This window comes from Passer montanus, unplaced genomic scaffold (assembly GCF_014805655.1).
Source record: "Passer montanus isolate IOZ18808 unplaced genomic scaffold, ASM1480565v1 scaffold37, whole genome shotgun sequence".
Taxonomy (NCBI): Eukaryota; Metazoa; Chordata; class Aves; order Passeriformes; family Passeridae; genus Passer; species Passer montanus.
Window position 1 is genome coordinate 2,891,061 of NW_024368485.1, and position 21,113 is coordinate 2,912,173.

At 37.0% G+C, this 21,113-nt stretch overlaps 1 protein-coding gene across 3 annotated transcripts in view; it reads left to right on the forward strand.

Moving 5' to 3' along the window:
- Window positions 1–1,039: 1,039 nt before the first annotated feature.
- Window positions 1,040–21,113, forward strand: part of TASP1 (taspase 1) — a 79,136-nt gene continuing 59,062 nt past the window's right edge. For 2 of the 3 annotated variants that reach the window (XM_039717150.1, XM_039717152.1), the window contains exons 1-6: window positions 1,040–1,120; window positions 3,522–3,739; window positions 5,408–5,475; window positions 6,976–7,044; window positions 14,539–14,659; window positions 16,004–16,088. In XM_039717150.1, the coding sequence (XP_039573084.1) occupies window positions 3,595–3,739; window positions 5,408–5,475; window positions 6,976–7,044; window positions 14,539–14,659; window positions 16,004–16,088 (488 nt within the window). In that variant the 5' untranslated portion in view covers window positions 1,040–1,120; window positions 3,522–3,594. Of the gene's footprint in view, window positions 1,121–1,193; window positions 1,354–3,521; window positions 3,740–5,407; window positions 5,476–6,975; window positions 7,045–14,538; window positions 14,660–16,003; window positions 16,089–21,113 lie in introns of those variants that run through there. The other variant, XM_039717151.1, reaches the window with a different exon arrangement.

Genomic DNA, 21,113 nt, shown 5'->3' on the forward strand with positions numbered 1-21,113 from the left:
TCACTCAGACCCTCTGGCCCGGCCTTTAGCAAGTCTATTATGAAATATATGTATTTTTAATCAATAAATTTAGTTTTGAGCAGCTCTCAGAAGTCACATGTGTAGATATATATATAAAAATATATATGTAAATATATATAAGTGTAGATATGTAGATATATATGTATGTGTAGATATGTATATATCTGCACATATATGATATATATGTGTACATATATATGTGTAGATATATATATACACTATCCTACATATCGATATGTGTATGTTGTATATTGTATTATATAGTGCATACTGTGATATATATATAAGTAGTGATATGATACATATGTACATTGCATATTAATATATTGCATATTGCATGATATAGTGCATACTGTGATATATATATAAGTAGTGATATGATACATATGTACATTGCATATTAATATATTGCATATTGCATGATATGTATCTACGCTGTATGTTGATATATAGATGTATTGCATATTGGATTATATTTATTTATATCGATAAATGGTACCTGCATATTGATAGAAATATGTGTATTGATATATTGGTATGTACCATATTTATATATTTATATATGTGCATTTATATAGATTTATATAAATAAATTGCATAATGTATAATATTTATATTATAGATAATATACGATATATATAATATATTATATATTATAAATTATATATATTATATATTATATATTAATTATGTATTATATATTATATATATATATGATAGACATGTATATTGCATATAGAGGTACATTACATATTCTATGATATGTGTATTGATTACATATCGATACGATATACACACATATTGATATGAGACACACGTATATTGGCCTGGGGCTCACGGTAACAACCCCGGAGGTTGCTATGCACCCCCTTGAGGGAGATGCCATGCCCGGTGCCGATCGTGCAGCGGGACCGGAGCGGGGAGCCCCGCCATGCCCGCCCCGCGCGCCATTGGCCCGGCGGAACGCCAATCAACAGTACCGCCACTTCCGGCCGCGGGGCGCGGCCCGGCCAATGGGCGCGGCCCGGGGGCGGGATGCCTCACGCTCACCGAGGCAACGGGCGGGCGAGCGGGCGGTCCCGGATGGCGGCGGTGCAGGGTGAGTGCGGCGCCTCCGCGGGGCTGCCCCGACCGGCCGCTCCACGGCGGCGCCCCGGGCGGGAGCGGCTGCCTCGCCCCCGGCCTCGCGCGGGTTTGTCCCGGCGCCCGTTCCGGAGTCCCGGGTGCTTGTGCAGCGCGGTCGGGGCATCCGCTGCTCTGGTGAAACCCTTCGGGTTGCTGCTCTGCTGTCACGCTGCTGTGTGTTCTTCCGCCGTTCCTGCCGCTGTGCAGGTGGGGAGCGGGAAATGGGCAGCAAGGAGGAATGGTGTCAGGAGTGATGGAAGCGTGACAGCCCAGGAGGGAGAACAGAAATGCTAGAAGAGGCTTGAAAGGGAAAAGTTGGGTCCAGTGGGAGCTGAACAAGTGGAAGCAGCAGGTTTGTGAATGAAATGTAAGAGGACTTGAAGAGCAGTTTGAGATGGGAGGTGTTTGAGAAAATTGAGTTGGTGTGGAGGAAGTGTTACAAACGGAAGCAAACGAGAGAGAGATGGATTGCCTGTATGTTCTCTAGAAATAAACACATCCTTAGACCCAGCTCTGTGCTAAGCCCTTGTTAGGATTTTCAGCCTGCAGTTACACAGTTAGTAAGCCTTCAAGTGACATCTCCATCTTAATTTTCAAAAGTTATTGTATTATCATTATTGCTTTCCCTACTACCATGCTATTTCTTCCATTCCTGGGAGAGGTTCAATTCCTTACTTGCTCCTCTGTGTCTTTACTGAAGTCTCTGCTGTGCCCTTGTTGCAGGAGTGACTTTCTGCAGGGTGTAGCAAGATGCAGCAAAGAGGGCCAATGGTTGCTGGAGCCATCTTTACTATTTTTGGTAAAAAGCAAGTAAATGCAGTGATGAATACTTTAATCTTAGCTCTAGAATTTTTTCAAGTGACCATTACAATTGGATGTAATCCATAAACACTTTCTCTCTGTAGAGCCTATGTATTGTAGTGGCCTTTCATTTTGTATCAGGACATATATAATTATAGCAATAAATTCATGTTTAATTTTGAAAAGTTAATTTATAAGTGTATGAAGATTACTAGGTATGTTTAATATTTAGGAAAAAATTATGGTGAATAAATAACTTCCTCCAGAGCTGTGCTGATTCTTTTTATTAAAAGAACAGTTATGGCAAACCAGCCAGGTTGTTCTGTGGCAGAACAGAACTTGCTAAACATCATTTGCATACTTTGGGCCATTCGAATGGAGTGGTATTTAATTGCTGAAGGAAGCCATATAGCATTTGAAGAATTAGTGGTTTAAGTCTTATGCATTAAACATCTCATTTTTCCCATTCTATTCACCTTCCAGTTTTCTTGGATTACAAAGTCCTTTTTGAGATGGTAGGAGTGATAGATGGAATATAGTGGTGGAGAGTCAGAGAATGGTTTGGATTGGAAGGGACCTTAAAATTCATCTAGCTCTTAATATATAAGTTATCTTAATATAGTACAGAGGTTTTCTCCATTTCTGCATCAGCACTACATGCTTTTCACTTACGTAATTCAGTGTGTGGAATGTCTCTGTTTTACCTTCTGAGCTAGACAAATGCTTTTGTGTCAGGATTAATAGGTAGTAAGCTGTGGATAAAAGCAGCAGTAAATACAGTTTGTTTGGCAATTCCTGATAAATACATCATTCTGTATTGTTATTTTTTTGTTTCATGTACTAGACAATACTGACGATATTTTCATTAGCTTTCTATAAACATTAATTTCCTTAGCATGTTAAGGGTAACCATCAAAACCAGTAGAGTTACTAAATTATTTGAGCTTGACTTAAGCAAGTTGAGGTTCACTAGTAATCATGGTAGCTCTACATACCCAGACAAACATTATTTGACTGTTTTAGGCTTACTTGGTTTTGTTTTAGAAATAATTTGTCTTTTAAAAAAAGTTAATTATTTGTTTTCCTGCTGCAAATTGGTGGGGAATTATTAGGAGATGGGATGAAACAGTATAGACGAATAGGAGTTCATTATAGGATCTCAAACAGGTATTCCCTTCATAGAAAGGAAGAAGTGTGGTGTTTTAAAGGGCCATGTGCCAGTTAGATGTGATGAGTGGAGAAATTTGTTGTATTGTTGGAAAGCAGGACCCTATGGAAAGCAAAACTTACATTAGCAGTTCCTTCCAGTGTCTGGCAAGATCGTTGTCAATCCATGACAAGGTTCAAGTTATATTGGAGTGAAAAGGCTGCTTTCAGCTTGCTGCATGAACTTTGATTATTTTTGGTCTCATTAATGCTGTTGTCTAGGGAGAGGCAGAACTTGGAAACCCTGCTTTGGAGAGGAGTGTTCCCCTTGGTTCAAACTTCTATCTCAAAAGTTCTTTCTGAGGTTATTTGTGTGAAATTCTTCTCTTGAAGTCAGTGTCTAACATATATATCTGATCTGGTTTTAGGATGATTTCTCTCCAGAGTTTATTTTTGAATGGAAGTGTGCTCCTTCCCAGTAGAAGATGGTGATCCTAATGTATGACCATGGAGAAGGGGATAAGTTCAGTAGAAGTGTTACCTTCCAAATCATCTCAGGTTACAGCTGTAAAAGTGGTGGTCAAAGAGCCCGAAACAAAGCAAACCCAAAGAGGGAAACGAGTGGGATTTGTGCTTGTCCATGCAGGTAAGATGTGGAAGCAGAACAGCTGGAATGGAAATAATGCATGTTTTGATATCAAACTAGATGCCAGCAAAAATTTTATACTGGCTTTGGACTACTAGTGTGCTAATAAAGTGATATTAACTCTGTGTTCAAGTCTCAGAATGAAGAGTTTGGTTGGAAGTTGCACTGGAAACTCTTCATCAAAATGTAGTTATTTGGATGTTCTGGATGGTATTTTTATTCTCCTTGACAAAGAAAACCCCTAAATATAAATGATTATAAAATGTCATATTCTGTATTTGTCTGCTAAGCTTGGTAAACCTACAAAATGAAGGAGATATTTCACTGTTTCTTTACCTACAGAAGGATCAAATACAGTCCTTCCACTGGAGATGGTTTCTTGTCTAGCTTATCCATGAGGACAGTCCAGCTAACACCTTCTGAAATCTGCTTGGGCTGTTTGTTGCAGAACTCTTTTTACCCTTCTGACATTTTTTTCTTCCAAGTCTATTTTTCTGATCTTGTTCATGTTTAAGTGAGTTACTGTTTATTCTTTCCACGTGTAATGAAGGGCTCCTCTACTCGGATCTGATACGGAAATTATGTGTTATGTGTGTCTTGCTCATAAATTCTTCATTCATAGGTTCTTTAAGTGCTATGAATCATGAAGTTAACAATGCTTATATCTGGGTGTATATTTGTTTTGAGCATCTGTGTGAGTACATGAGGTGAAACAGAGGAAAGTGGCCTGGTCATGCCTAAAATATTTGAAAAGCCAACATGTTACTTGCTTTATAAAATCATTAAGGTGAAAAAAACAGCCCCAAACCTTAAACTATTCTGGGTTGATGTTTGATGACCCTGGTATTCTATTTTAAGGGCAAATGAAATTGCTCAATATAGTGTCCTTTGCGGGGTCACTTTGGTGTTAGTATTAAAGATTATTTTATTAGAGTTTCTCAAAACTAATATTTCTAAAGGTGAGCAAAGGGAAGTTGACATAAATATAAGCATGTTTTTAGGTGCAGAACCTGGTAAAACAGAAGTAGATTTTAAATATGTGCTCTACTCTTGTTTTTCTGATGTTGCATTTAGTTGAATGGTGGCATTGATAAACTTTTCAGGTATGGAAGTAGGGGCAGTGGCTTCAAAATAGGGCAGAATGGTTCAATACAGCAGGATAGATACAAAGACTGAGAATAAGAAAAAGATGAAAAATCTGTATGATCTTCATTTGAAGGAACTCCTTGTTCTAAGTCAGGAGTAACAAGCTCTAAAAACATAGCATAAACATGAGAAAATGAGCAGAATTGTGAAAAAAAGAAAATCAGAGTTTGACTTAAAACTGAAGGTTTGCCCAGTAAATGACAGTAAAGAGAAAAGCTATGCTGGAAATCCTCCAAGAATGAATGAAGCTGGAATCTCTTGGAACGTTTTTATAGGAAGAGATTGATGCTGATATTTATACCTGCATGCTTCTGGATATATGATCTCTATCCTGTATTTTACTGAGTGTGTTTGATTCTGTGTTGGAATACATAAAATTGTCAATCACTGCTAGAAAAAGGAAATGCCAACGTAATCCAGAATGAGGAACACTGTATCTGCCTGTGTCTTAAATCTCTGTGTGAGCTACAGGCTGCAGTTTGCCAGGTACTACAATATATTTTCCTTTTGTTTCAATTGCAGGTGCAGGTTATCATTCTGAATCCAAAGCTAAAGAGTACAAGCATGTGTGCAAAAGAGCCTGCCAGAAGGTACGTGTCCCCAGCTCCACAGTCCTGTACTGGGTACACAAGAAATACCTGGACTTAGCTGCTTGGGCTGGATGTGTTTATAGAAAGAAATTAGGAAAAAACAGAGCAGAAACAGTTCAGATGATACAGAGACAGGACAGTGCCATGGCCATGAGATGCAGCAACATTCTCATCAGTGCTGGCAAATAGCAGACACCAATTGAGTAGTGGGAGAGCAAGAGAAGGTCACAGTGGTACCTACAAGGAGAATTCCTACAGCTTCCTGCACTTCTCCAGGGTTTCTGGAGCTAAGTATGCTGTCTGCAGATTGATTTCTTCCATGTCCATTCTTTCAAGTTAATTTAAACTCTAGCATGCAGGTTGCTCTGTGAGCGCAGGAGTTTCTATAATTATTTTATTCTTAAAGCTCTTAAGGTAGCTCTTACCCTCTTAATAGGAAGGGAGGTAGAAACAGGAAGAACAAAAACAAAAAAATCCAAGTTGGAAACGGAGAAATGGCAAGACTTTAATTTCCATTGAAATTAATATGTTTTCATCTCTTCCAAGAACTTTGCTTTGGAACTGGCAAGTCCTGTCTTTTAAGTGTTGAATGAGTAGCTGGAAGACCTCTCTCTAAAATTTTTAATGTCTTTTGCTTTCTCCAGGGAGAAGGAGCTTGGGAGCTTGGCAGGATTTTTATAAGAGTCTCAGAGTTGGTCTCTGATAATTATCACTTCGTGTTACAGTTTGTTGCTCAATCCTAATACCAATCTAATTTTGTAATGAGAGGCCTCGCTAATCGTCCAAACTTAACACTGGCTTTTTTAGCCCCAGTGAAAGTAATTTTCCAGCTAGTTATGTGAGATCTGCTGTTGAATTCAAGTCCAATTTGAGATCCTGTGTAGCTGCTCTTGAGCTGAGTAGCCAACATCAGTAACTTCTGTGAAGAATAAACAATTTCAGGTTTGTCTTGCAGCCAGAGTTGTTTTCTGGGGTTCCCTGAGAAAGCTTGACTGTAAGGTCTTGTTCAGTATGGATCTAATAAATACTATTAGGCTCTACAAGTTCATTGTTGTGTGGGTATGTAATTTGAAGGTAACATTATCTTACGTGATTTGTCTTGGCTTTTAGATGAAGTTGTGAAGTTCTCTTCAATTTTTATGGTAATTGCTATATGTGGTACTAGAAATTCTTGTTCAGTCTTGGAAGGAAAAGTTAAAATTTGTTGGCTGAAACATTTGGTGTTTGAGGATGTGAAATATAAGAAGTTATTTTGAGAAATTTGACTATGCAGAAATCTGCTACTAAATGCAGTGTCACAATGTCATAGTAAAATCATATCTTCAGATCTGCCCTCATATGGTTCATACTGACTTTTTCCAGTGCCTCTTGTTCTTCCACCCTCTTATATTTTAAACTAATTTGGTGAAGGTTTTATTTTATACAGGAATAGGAAAATGTGAGACTTAGTCACAGAATAATAGAATTTCCTAACTGTCAGCTAAAACTTGTGTTTTACAGGCAATTGAAAAGCTCCAGGCTGGTGCTCTTGCAACAGATGCAGTGACTGCAGCACTTATTGAATTAGAGGTATGAATTTCTGACTAGAAGTAAATACACCTCTTGGGTAAATCTTGCCAGACCTTTCTGTAGGGGGGTATTAAATGGGCAATCTCAGTGGATTTTTGGTTTTGTGCTACGCTAATTTGATCTTTTGCTTTTCCACTGTATTTTGGTGTAAATGTGTGTTTGAGTACTTTATAGAAAGCAGACTGAATAAAAATTTTCTAGTTGGTGCAATTTGGTTGTTATTTTAGGTATGCCTTATCAGATAGTCTTTACCCTTTAAGAATAAATGCAGTGATTAAAGACTTACTGAACACTTTGTAAGGAACTTCATTTCTGTCTTGCTGAGCTACAGACAGGTTGTCCTGGCTCTGCTTCTTAGAGAGGGAAAATATATCCTACTGGTTCTGATTTTTATGGCAAAATATGTGTAGAGGAATAGGGCAAGTAATGTTTTTATTTCAAAACAGTACTTGTTAATTAAGATAGAACATCTTGATGAGCAGCTGCTGGTGAGGTTTTTGGAAAAGTGTCTTGTTGGAGTGATGAGGTTTTTATAGCATCTGCCTTCAGTGAAATAATGTAGAAGTGAGTAAAGCTAAACATTTCTGGGTGGTAAATGAAGCAGTTTGGTCATTGTCCCAGATCCACTAATCCCTCATGACAGTAATGATGGAAACAGGTATCCTTCTTCTCCTCTAAGTAGTAATTGCTTCTTCCTCTCCAATTTTATTAGTAAAAGAAAAGAAAGCAAGGTAAGTGTTGTGCTGTAAAAATAATTTCCTGCACTTGGAATTGATGGTAGTATTCCAAGAGGATTAGCAGTAGATTTGCTTATCCAGATGTTGGGAAAGTGTTCATTAATGTACTTGGTGGGGATAGCGTAAGGCAGGCAGTAAGTGCACACTTCAGTATGTGTTAGACATGCTGACTGGGAGCCAAGGCTTCAGTCACTCTGTGAACTTGGCAAGTGCCTTGGCTGTTAGCACTCCTGTGGGTCTCACTGAGCTGTTCAAATATGCTTTCATGTGTTATCTTACACATTAGAGTATAGCCCACAGAGAGCAGTGGGTATCTCTCTAATGGAATTATTTACAATGCACTTCCCTAAGCTCACTGAGGCTCTTCTCACTCCATGAGACTGGTTTGTGTGTCATCTCCTTCCTCAGTGGAAAACAAAAATAAAAATCTGCTTTGGGTTGTGATTTTATTGTGTTCCTGAGCTACAGAGAAAAACATATTTTGAGAAGCTTAACCGAAGAGTTGTAGATCTCTTTGCAGCTGTGTCTGGGGTAAATAGTTTATATGTTTTTGTTATCCCCAAGAGACTTTTCTTTTTCTTTAGTAGATTTAAATACTCCGAAATAGCTTCTGTAGAACAAGTTATGGCTCTAAGATGAAATGAAGAAGTTTTTTTCAATTACTACAATCAGAAACCTTTTTTTTCCTTACCTGTCTTGCTACTACATCTGTGCTGATGCTGCCATCATTCCACTTTCTGGTTCAGCAATTGTCTTGGGTACTATTTTTATGTGTTCTGTTGCACAAAACCTTTTTCTTTTTCCTGTTTTTAAGATAAAATGTTATTTTGTTCAGGTTGTAGTGCAGTCATTAATGTAATTATCTGCTTTCATTTATTCATTAAGAGATTTATATAATCTCTTAATTGAAGGTTCTGTCTGTTACTGGAATGGGGGTACTGGGTTTGGGATTTGGCTTTCTTGTAGATTAAAGTAGTTATGCAGTTACATTGAGGGAAAGTCAAATTTGTACCCAAACCAGAAAATGGTGTGGTTTGCAGTGGCAGTTTTTTGGATCTGGTATGAGAAACTCCCAAGTGTTAAACTGTCAGCTTCCAACATATGGAATAGTTTGTTTCTGCTCATACCTTGTTCTGATCACCACCTCCTGACATCTCTGTCATTTCTGGATCTGCATCTTCTGCTTTAGTACTGGTGGGTGGTTTTACTGTTGCTCTGTGGAAAACAAACTACACGTATCAAGTCAACAAAGCAATCACAATAGTTTTTCTCATTAGTTGCAAGGTTTTATGAGTAAAAATATAGGTTTGTATTGACAAACCTATAGTTGTCAACAAACTATAGTGAGCTGTCACTCCCTTTTGCTTATGCTTTAGCATAAACAATGAGTATTAGCATTTGAAGTTGGCAAATAAATAACAAAATTCTGTGTGAAACTGTTTGTGTTCTTCCTGTAACCCAAATGAAGATGCAGAACAACAGAATATTGTATTAAATGATAACAGATTTCATTGTAAAGTATGCTGATTGTAACTTCTTGTTATTTTGGGTTCTGTAGGACACATTGCTATGAGTTTATCTGAGATATTTAATCACTTTTACAGTTCTCTCACTTGTAATGCTGTATTCCAAACATTTGTAATCTTTGCAAGGCACAAATATCTTTTAATGGAAATCTCACAAAAGATGAATTTTTTTCCTCAGTTCCGCTCAATTACAGAACTCCTGTTACAGAGGATTGCAGCTCATCCAAAAGGCATCACTTCAAAGACTTGTTGAGGCACAAGAGTTGCTCTTGATCTTTTATGAGCAAGCTGACAGTTTGCTTGTGGTATGCTGTCTGTATTTTATTTTTCCAGGCTCTTAAGTGCCTTTCTTTGTTGGACTGTGCAACTCTCAAGTGAAATGGTGTTCTGTGAATACAATAATAATGGTAATACTTAACTAGAGAAAAAGGTGGATTTCTTTTGCAAAGGAACAAGGCTGACACAGAATATTGTTAAAACAACTGTGCTGGTCTTCATAAGCATCAGCTGTATTTGATAAGGTTGTTGAGGCAGGTATGTTTTGTGGTTTGAGAACTCTGGTACTGCAGAGGAACAAGTGCATGTGTTACCTCTGTCAGCCTTTGGTAATAAAATAGTCTGGATAAGGTATTTCATAAGACTCATTATTTACTCTGTTTACTTCCACAAAGGCATTTTTGCAGTACTGCTAATTTTTGCCCTCTTGCTATCATCCACCATATGATGCCTGGATTTTTCTTGAAACACAATGAAATTACTAAACAGGTTTTTTTTTTGTGGAGGGAGGAGACCCCATACAACCCACTTAAAATGTGCTGTTTTCAGCAAAACCACATGTTGATTTGCATTTATGTGTGGCTGTGAGAAAATTATACAATTTCAAGCTTTTCTTTGACTATAGAGCACTTAATGATGTCTACTGATCAGGTACTAGGAACATACAGTGGTTGTAAAAATGATGAAGATTTCAAATAGTTTCTAAGTTTAGTGTAATCCTTTACTTATATGTGTGTAGATTACTTGTTTCTTTATCTAACTTTAGTAGAACATTCTTTATGAATATCATTTAAATTGGGAGTTAATATGATTGATGGGGAAGTGGCTGTCACATTTTGGGTTCCAATCTCCTTGCTGCTGAAATTGCTCAGTTTGTTTTGCATGTTGTTGTTGTGGATCCATGCAAAGAATGTTTTGGACCTGTTATACTCAAGCAGTGTGTTTATATGGTTGTCAGTAAAATTTTGCAGTGAAAGAACTTTTTTCTTGAGGAATTGTTCTTTTCTTTTTTTTGGTATTATTTTCCTAATAGTTAAGACTTTTGAATATACAGTCTTAGTTCCAAGGATTTCTTTTTCAAGGAGAAGCATCCTTGTTATATTAAGGCAGTCACCATAGATGAACTTCTAATGGGTAATGAGCTGGAAGTTGTTAATTCCAGTTAAAAGCATTACTATGATGCTTTGCTGTAGAGTGACCAACAGTAATTTGTGACAAAAGTGTTGTCTAAAGACATTTTTGCTCGTGTAATTGAAAGTGACTCATCCTTGTAGACTATTGATTGTCATGAAATTCTCACAGAAAAATAACATTAAAAGCATTACTATGATGCTTTGCTGCAGAGTAATCTGTGACAAAATTGTTGTCTAAAAACATTTTTGCTCGTGTAATTGAGAGTGACTCATCTTGTAGATTATTGATTGTCATGAAATTCTCACAGAAAAATAACTTCTAAAATTGCAGTATGTGGAAAGAAGTGCCTCTAGACTTTGAATTTGTTTTAGAAGTTACAAATAAGCCGTGGCCAAAACTGTATCAAAGATGGATGGAATGTTCTTTCATGTTCATTGAAAACCAAGCATTTTAACTGTTTGCCTAGATGTGTTACAGAGCTGAGTAACATCTTTAAGCATTCCAACTTTGACCACAGCTAGAAATTTCAGGATGCCCTGTATTTGCTGCCAGAACATTTATAAATACATTTTGAAATAAAAAGGATTCTGTAAATAAAAATTATGCCTTCAGAAGCTTGAGAGTTTTTGCTAGATGGGTAGCTTGGGAAAACAAAATGCTTTATTTCACCCCTTAAAGCTTTCTCTTGCCTCTTTTGCTACAGGTTTACATGGTGAGTTAGAGACACTTTGTAGAGTATTTGCCAGGAAGTCTAGTGTTTTTCACATAACAGAAGAGTTACATTTTGTTAAAATGCTTTGAATACCATTTGTTTGTCTTTTTGCTCTTCTTACTTAGTGTTCTGTGATGGCAAGGCTTGCTGTTAATGTGCAAAGCTCAGGCTTGGTTTGTTTACTTGTCTTTTTGAGTTTCCTTAGAAACACAAAGGCTGATTGCTGCTGTGGTTTTAAATAAAAGTATATTCCTGAAGATACCTTTTTCTCTTTTCCTGGATACATGCTTTGGCTGTGTTCTTCCCCATTTTATGGTAGTCAGGTCTTGCAGTACTGCACTTCTCTGTCTGAGGGTATGAAGATTCAAATAGAGATTGTATTTGTGTGGTGTGTTTCATGTCTTTGCCTATTCATAGAGGTAGGTGTGAATGTCTTGTTTCCATTTTTTTAATAAAGGTTTTTCCCCTGCTTTGTTTCAAAGGCTTTTATCTCACCTCTGAGAAACTCAGGTAGATATCAAAAATTCTGTGGATTCACACCCAGTTTCTCTAAAGCTGTTTTCAGATTGCCTTTCAGATGTGTGAAGTTAAACCATCTTCCTTTTAGGAATTCTAAGCCTGTTTTCTTCATTTAATGCAATCTGATTCTAAACCTAATTGAAACTCCGCAGAAATTTTGAACAGATGCTTGGAATTTGGTCTTTATTTCTTTTTGCTGGAGAAGTTACTCATGTTGTTACTGGTAAGATCCCTTCTGAGTCCTAATATGAGAGTTACCCCACCAAAGAGATATCTCCAATTTGGTGTGGAGTTCTTATTTATCAAAAATGCTGTAGTATTCTGTAGGGAGAAATAGGTGATGTTCCCTTTGTTCCTGGGTCCTCTGAGTAAATTATGTCTTGGTGCATCCTTGAGGTTGTGCCAGTGAAGGTGCTGTGCCAAAGCATGTAGCACACAGAGATCCTCAGAAATAAAGTGAACTCTGTATCCTGTAATTTTTTCCTGACCTCTTTTGATTATTACCTTTACCAGATAGTAGGGACCTTTGTGCCTTGAGTGCAGAGGGATTCTGGACAGTGTTACCAGGACTTCTTTCTGGTGGGTCCTTCTGTCCATGACATCTACTCTTAGGATAACAGCTGTCTCTGCTCTGTGGCAGCAACAAATGTGTGAAGCACAACATTTTTCCTCTTTGCTAATTCTTTTAAGTATGATGCACTGAATGATTGTGTTTGGAACAAAACATGAGAGATTTGTTTCCAGCCTCACAGGTCTTTGCACTCTGATTACCCAGGGGCAGAGGACTTGGACAGCACTAGGAACAAGCATTGGTCATCCTAAGCATTCCTGGTTTTACTGTGTCATCCAAGTACCTTTCACAGTTTGCTTTCAATTCCTTCCACCACTTCTCTGCTCCCTTTTTTCCTAAACTTCACTGAGTTAATTTTCTTCATATTTGTAGAGCCTGGGGAGCAATGAAGCCAGTTAAGCCAGCAGCTACTCTGAATCTTCTGCCTTTTCAAGGCCATCATCTGTTTTAAAACATATTTTCCCCCACTGATCCCCTTTCTACAGCAGATTGTTTGTGCAGTCTAAACTGTAAATGTTTCATTATCCTAAAATCTTTTCAAATTTACTTACTGGCTGTGAGGTGTTGCTGTCAAAATAAACAACAAAATGAATATACACAGTGAATTGGAAGAAGTGTTGTGGTATGGGATAAAATCTTGTGTTGCTTCAGAAGGAAAAAGCAGAAAATGAAGGCCAGTTTCATGATTATGTGTTAATCAGAGATCTTGTATTCATGATTCTTCAGAAAGATAGTGTTTTGGTGACTCAAACACTGAGAAGTCTTTGCATGTCTCTGTAAATTTGAGTCAACATCTTGCAGAACAGATTTTGAATTTCTTCACTACTTGAGGATTTGAAAGTTAATAAAAGCTAACTGACATCAGACTTATTTTTCATTTCTATGTGCTCACCTCTCTTATTTCTTTAAATTCATTGCAAATTTGACTATTCAAAACCCATCCAGTTAATTTTAAATATAAGACAGAACTTTGAGCTGTTTCCAATAATTTGCTTTCTGGTTCAGCTTTTATTACTCATCAGTGAAATGAGTTATCATACTTCTGCAGTACACAGGTGGTCTAGACAAACATTGTTCTTTGTCACATCAGGTTGTTACACTGTTGTAATTTAAACATAGGAAACTCTGAAAGCATGCAGCATCCCTCTGAAATTTGATTTAGCTATTATTTCTTTGTCCTATATTCCTTGCATATAGAAGAGGGGATTGGATTGAGCTTGCAGTGAGACTGCTTAACTGTGCTACTTTGAAATTTTGTGGTTTTAAAGTCATGGGGATGCTCTGATGAAATGGAAGGGTAAAAATGGGGTTCAGTTCTAGCATGCAGAACTTACTCGTTGGCAACCTTGGGTTTGTAAAAGCCACAGAAAGTGTTAACAAAAATGGAGTTAGCTTTATGATGTTGTTAAAATGTTGTTCCATAGTTTCTATGAAGTAGGAATTGGTTTTTAGTCAAGAAGCTTCCAGACCACAGTCCCTGTGATAATGGTCAAATAGGAATTTTACCAAGTGGAATTTAGTGATGCCAGTTCATCATTTCTGCATGTGGAGCTGCAGTCTTGGCCTGGAATGTTCAGAAAAAGGACAGTGCTGTTTTGCTGTAGGGTCATACTTAGGAGTTTCAAAGGTAGACTGGTCTGTGCAGTGATCATAAGATGTTACTTAAATGTTACTTGATGGGTTAAGGACCAAGGGAACCGTGTACTTTGGGGAAGGGAGAGATTTTCACTTGTAAGGCTTTTGCTTGCACAGAAGTGATCCTCTTTAATTGTTAGGTGATTGGTTTTTATGTTAGTGCATTATTACATTTGAAATGTATCACACCCTGCAGAAGTGAAAGCTGTCAATTGTAATTTTAAGTGCTCTGTTCAACTTGTCCTTGTTTTTGTGGTGGAAGATTAAACAACTGAAATAAGAAAATGCATTGCACCAAGATCAGTGCCATCAGGTCAGTTATACAGATGTTTTGATCTAGTCTCTTATGGATGTGGCCTTATCATGTTTTCTTCTTATTTTTAGGATTCTCCTTTTACAAATGCAGGACTGGGATCTAACCTAAACCTTCTGGGTGAGATAGAATGTGATGCCAGTATAATGGACGGAAAGTCATTGAATTTTGGAGCTGTTGGAGCACTGAGTGGTATGTTAATTACATATTAGAAAGCTAACTTCTAATTTAGGTGCAAAGATCAATTTTGGGGTTTTGTTACTGATTTGAAGGGGGAGACATTGTAAATTCTGCTGTGTTTAAATAAATAGTGTCCTTTAAAAAAGGGGGAGGCATTCCTGCTCCCTGAAATATTGCTTTGTGTTAATTTCTTTGTGTAACATGATGTCTTATTAGTTCATTGATAATCCTTTGACGTAGCACAATTGTGTGATACCACACAGTATTCACAGTGGGACTCAGTTTGCTGGGATGAATTCGAGGAATAATAATTTAGTAATAACATTCAGTTGTTAAAAATATTACAAGTATTTAAATTAGGATTTTTATTTGTTTTTTGTACTGAGGCAATTTATTTGCATATGGGACTTATTTAATATTAGAACTAATGTTTCTCTCTTTTTTCAGGTTTTAGCTTTCAGAATAAAAAAATACAAATATAAAGTCCCAAACAGGGATTGTTGAGGTTTCATTCTAAGTATATGAACAGCCTTAGCTGTTACTATTGAATAGCTTTTCTGACAAGATTTCAATTTTTGCTCTTTATCCTATAATACTTCTAAACTGTGGTAATAGCTTCCTCATGTAGGTATAAATCTAAAAGAAATAGTAAAATTAAGTGTTTCAAGCCTTGTTTGTTAAAAAATGTATTCTTCCAGCCATGAGGAAGAAGGAAGTTGAGAGTGAGAGACAGCTAAGCCTGAGTCTTGTAATTTCTGTTCTGGCCACATAGATCCAAATGAAAATTCTTCAATCTTTGTTCTTTATTCTATAATAGTTCTAAACTGTGGTGATAGCTTCCTCATGTAGATATAAATCTAAAAAAAAATAGTAAAATTAAGTTTCAAGCCGTGTTTGTTAAAGAATGTATTCTTCCAACCATGAGGAAGGAGGAAGTTGAGAGTGAGAGACAGCTAAGCCTGAGTCTTGTAATTTCTGTTCTGGCCACATAGATCCAAATGAAAATTCCACCTAGAAAAATTAATGCTTATAAACATCTTTGACCCTTAGATACAATAGATTTTACATGAGATTTCTGTGGTAGGAGATCACTCCTCCCATTTCAATATGTTTTTTTCCTTCTTTAAAAAAAAAAGTGGGGGAGGTGTTGACTGGAAGGCTTTGTCACTACCAACAGCATGTGAAGGGAAAACTGGAAATGTTACTACATTGAAACATAAGGTGTCTCTTAATTACTTGACAAGCCCTTGGAAATGAAAGGAATCTGAGTTCCACTGCCAAAATGAACTCTATAGTGCTATGAAGGAAAATATTTTAATGTTTTGTTCCCTTTTTTTGCTAATTTTTCTTTTTTAGGGATCAAGAATCCAGTTTCGGTTGCAAATAGATTGTTGTGTGAAGGGCAGAAGGGGAAACTCTCTGCTGGCAGAATTCCACCTTGGTAATTGCTTTGTTCTGCTTGACTTTCCTTTGGTCTTTCATCTCTGCTGCATGGATACAATATTTGAAGGTTTTATCTCACCCAGGAAGGCTGGTGCTGTTTTACATACCAGTGATAGAGTGTCTTTAAAAGAAGATAAGCTTTGTTTTCTGATCTTGAAACTTACGCACTCAGTGGAAGGAGGTATTAGATATAGATGGCAACATCATTTTGTGATAGTTTGTCTGTCTGATTATTTCCAGTTGTCATACTTAATGCTTATGTTTGTTACAGTAGCCTTTTGAAAAATTCCCAAAAATATCAAGATTAAATGGAAATTCTACTGCCTTTGCCTCTGTCTACCTTTAACAAAAAGCAACAGTTTTTAATAAGTATAGAAAAAAATATCCTATTTTACTGCCCTTGTGGAAATGTGCAGCGTTTAATAACTTCCTCTTATTTTAAAGATAAATTTAATAATATTTACAACAAAAATGAAAACAAACAGTCCCTCATTAAGATGGATATAAAACTTACATGGAAGAGGTAAGTGTTAAATACAGAATAACTTCAAATGTTATTTCCTCACTTTGGAAAGAATCCAAGAAATGTGTCAGAGTTGATTGCTCTTAAAACCACCTTATTTTCATTAGCAGTTTAAATTGACAGGTAGAGAACTTGAATAATTTATTAATATTAATTTACTGCTATCATCAGTTATTATATCTGTGGCACAATTTGCTGCCCTTTGCCAACTAGTGGTCAGTATTTGCAAAAGTATTAAACCAGCATTTATGTAGTTAAAAAAATGGGAATATTAGATTTACAAATTTTACCTTCCTTACTTCTGTGCTCTGTAAAATTAGCCAAGTAGCCTGTAGCTAGATGGTGCAGTATTCCAATTTAAACAGTGAGAATTTCAGTGTTCTGTCATATGCAAAAAAAGTTAATAGATCAAAAAAAGCCACCTTGAAATCAAACCATCAACAGGCAAATTTTGCATTTTAAACACTTTTCTTTAATGGATAAAGAGCAGAGTAATTGTGGACAGGTTTACTAAAGAATAGGAACTTTATGTTCAATAGCTTTATGTTAGCTGCTCATTTCTTTGGCTGTCAGGAGAAAATGAGGCTTTGCTGAGGTACATTAGAATGTGAAATGAGTGTGAAATGTGTTTTTTTGGTGTCCCAGAAGTATTACTGAAGTCAGTATTACAGGAGCAAGCACTTGGGATTGTTTTACTTGTATCATCAGCTTTCTAGAATTATTGTAAGGAAGAGCACTTGGATATTATGCTGTGACTTTATGACCTAGTCTATAATGCTATTTTAAAAATGCTGTGTGGAAAGGGAACTATATCCTCTTACCCCCAAAGGCAAGACTAAATCTTTTGAGGACTGTGCAAGACTAGCAGATGATTTTAAAGGCAGGGTAGCTCGAATCTCGAGGTGAGAGATGAGCTGTCTTTGGAACCAAGGCATGCAGTGTATTGTGCAAATGTGCACTTGGGTTACCTGATAAATATTTTAATTTCCTCTTTTCCCCCTTCTGGATTTTGAATGCACATCTTATTAAGGCAATTTTTTTTTATCCTGGAAACAGTCTATACTAGTGGGATGTGATGGGTTATGCTGTGGTGGATGCTTCTATACACACAGGGTATGCCAAGGTTAGAGTGATAAAGTTCATGTGCATTGAAGGTGATGGAATGGAGGATTTCATGTCTTGCCTTTCTGGCTGGGGTTGGCATGACACATTGTTTTGGGACTGAAATACATTCCTGCCAAAGCTGGGAACACTTAGGGTCAAATGACAAGAGATTAGCCATATTTTGGCATTCCTAGGAAGTGTCGGGATTCTAGTAAGTGATTTTTAATTGTAAAGATACATGATTTTCATCTTGGTTCTCATTGGCATGTAGTGTATTGGGGAATCTTCCAGATGCTGCTTGGCCCAAGAACCTGCTTAAAGAAACCTATGGTAGAGACTGTTTCTGTAGCATGATTTAAGCTAGCCTAATGTTTTCTGCCAAAAATGTTTGGCACATGACCAAACAGGAAAAATTCAGGAGCTGTGAGGTTAGCAAAAGTGGCATTAGGGAGTTTTTTCTCTATAAAAGAACAGTGGAGATAGTTTGCTTGGGCTGTTTACCCCAGTGCAGCATACATTTTCATAGTGGCAGTTCAAAACCAATTCAAAGTGGTGTAGTTCTGATTTTTCCATAGAAGAAGTTCCAATAAGTGTGAATTAAGTTATACAGAGATGATAAGCTTTTTTGGGATGGAGGGATCAAGTGTCTGAGCTAATGTATCTAATGTGCTGTAAATTGCTCTGTAGAGTGTGTCTTTCTGGATCAGTCTCTTGTGTTATTTAAAACACAGAATCCCACTATCCAAATAGAATTTAAAATTTTAGAGAAACTCTGAATGCTTGGTGGAGTTGTTGAAACCTCTGAGGTCCTGACATCTTTCTGTCATACTTTATTCAGCTTGGTGTTAGGATTTTCTCTGATGAAGGAACAGAAAATACTTAACTTGTAAATATTGTACAATCTCCTGTAAGATATTCCCGTTCCTTGTGTAACTTTTACAAAAGAAAGTACTTTTGTAATTGCATGGTTACAAACTGGATGAACCTTTAGAAGCAGTCTTTGATCACAGAGTAATGGATTAAATGTTTTGTAGTAATAAGCTTGAAGATTTTCTCCTTCCTACTGTGAAACCTTGACCTAAGGAAAGAGGCTTCTTTACATCTGTCTGCTCTTAAATGTAGGATTTGGTAAGATTTGCAGGACAGCACAAATGGACTTAAATGCCTCCTTTCTTAGAACTCCTTAGTAGTACTGACATTAAGTCCATGTCCATATCACTTTCTCAGTAATAGCTATGTGGGAAAGAATTCCTTCTTAGGTTTCCCCCCTTCCTTGGGATATACAGAGATTTGTAATTGTTTCACAGCTTTACACTGTTATGTGCAGGATACAAACATTGTGTAACAAGTAGGGCAGTGCCTAGTCAAAGTTCCCAGAGGGAATGAAGGCATACCACCTTTTATCCCTGCTCTGTGTTTCTTCAGAGCAATTTCAACTGATTTCAGAGGGATTGCTACATTTTATAATAAAATGTTACAAAGTATATTTGCTACCATGCGGATCACCTTGACTATGACCCAAATCTTCTGATACTTCTGTTTAGCTTGGAGCAGCTTATTTCCCTACAGCCTGTATTAAATGGCCCTGTTTGGAGTATTCAGCACCAGCATAATAATGTTCTTGGAGAAAATTGCCTAAAAAGACTATTTCAGAGGCCTCTACTTATATTTTCTATTAATATGGCCTAGTGTGTCTGGAACTGGAAAGCACATCTGAGCACCACCTTCTTGCTGGTAGGGTGTTTTCATCCTCTGTGTTCTGAGCCTGGAAGAACTACAGAGTACTTTGTCTGATACATATTTGCAAGAAAGATCTTTATGTCCTGTTTGTGCAGACCCAACTTTCAGAGTAGCAGAGAATAAACTCATTCATCCTTTGTTTATGTATTGGTTTTTCCTCTCCCTTTGGAAAATTGTATTTTGAATTAGCCTGAAGGCTAAGGTGGTTTTGACTGCTTTCTATAGTGCCCTGGCTTTATTCCCTCTTCCTTCTCCCCCAGTAAATCAAACTTGGTGGTAGTTTTGTTTTTATGTGCAGACAACAAAGCATTGAGGTCCTGATGCTATTTGTCTTGTAAACAGTTTATTTTAACTTTTCTGTGATTACGGTGTCCTTTAAAGATCTGAACTGGACAGTTTAAAAAAGGTGGATGATCTCTGTGGTGATATGGAGCCTCAAATAGTTTTCTGCTCTGATTTAAAGACACTTTGGAACTAAAACTTTATGTGTTCTGGGAGGGAAAGGAATCTAAGGATTAAGGACAGAAATGTGAACAAGCTAAAAGTCACATTGCATGAGTTAGGAGACACTAGTGGGTGCTTTTTTGCACTCTTCATAAAATACTAGTGACATTTTCTGGTTTTATGTATTAAAAAGGCAGCTGTGAAACTGTTTGGAAAGCACAGTACTTCTGACTGACCTGTGCTTGAGTTACCATATATCAAACTCCCAATGCTGAGTTTGGTGCTTTTCCCACCTAACCTTTCTCTCTGTGTAAATTATTTTGTTGATAAGGAAGTGCTTATTGCTTCCCAAAAATGTGTCGTTTCATAAAGACTAAACCACCTTCTTTTAGACAATTAAGAATACTACTAAATGAATTTTGGCTGCAGTTTGCATATCTTTATGTTAATATTTAAAGCTTTTTTATGTTATGTGTCAGTGCCAGGTTGTTTCTTGAGCGCTAACTTATCTAACAGTAGATGCTTGAGTTCTGCCAAAGTACCCAGTAACTTATCCTACTGTATCTTGCAACGTGAACAATTCTTACCTGAAGCTGCACTAACAATGGTAGGAAATATGCATTTAACAATTCAAATTCTCATTTAGATCAACCTTTTTTGAGACTAGTAGAGAAAGACTGGGCATACCTCTTGGATTGGTTAAGTCATACAGAAGATAGAAAATGCCACCACAAAATACTGTATAATGAGAGCTTGATGTTGGATGTAGCGCTGTCAAGAAAACTTTCAGCAGCATTAATGCCATAAATTTGCTATATCAATAGTGTTCTCAGACACTGAGAACTGCATGGTCCCAGGGACCACTTTGTAGCTGGAATAACTTCTTTAAACTCATCTTCTTAACTCTGGTATTTCAGTGAAACTTTTTCCAATTTGCTGAAAATTCTTAGTCTTTGCTTCTGGTGTCCATTAGGCAGTTGTGTTATTCTTAACTTCATTGTCCATTTTTGAAATAAGATTGGAAGTAGTTGTGCTTTATTGTGTTGCACAGCAGCTTTATGAAAGTGCCTCATTTCCAGCTACTACATACCCTTTTTTTTGGCAGTAAGATTAATTTCTCCAAAGGGAAACAACACAAGGTTTGCTTTTTCTTCTATCCCTAGAAGTTCCATGTGTGTGTGTTTTTTGCTCTTGTTTGTTGTCACAGTAGTG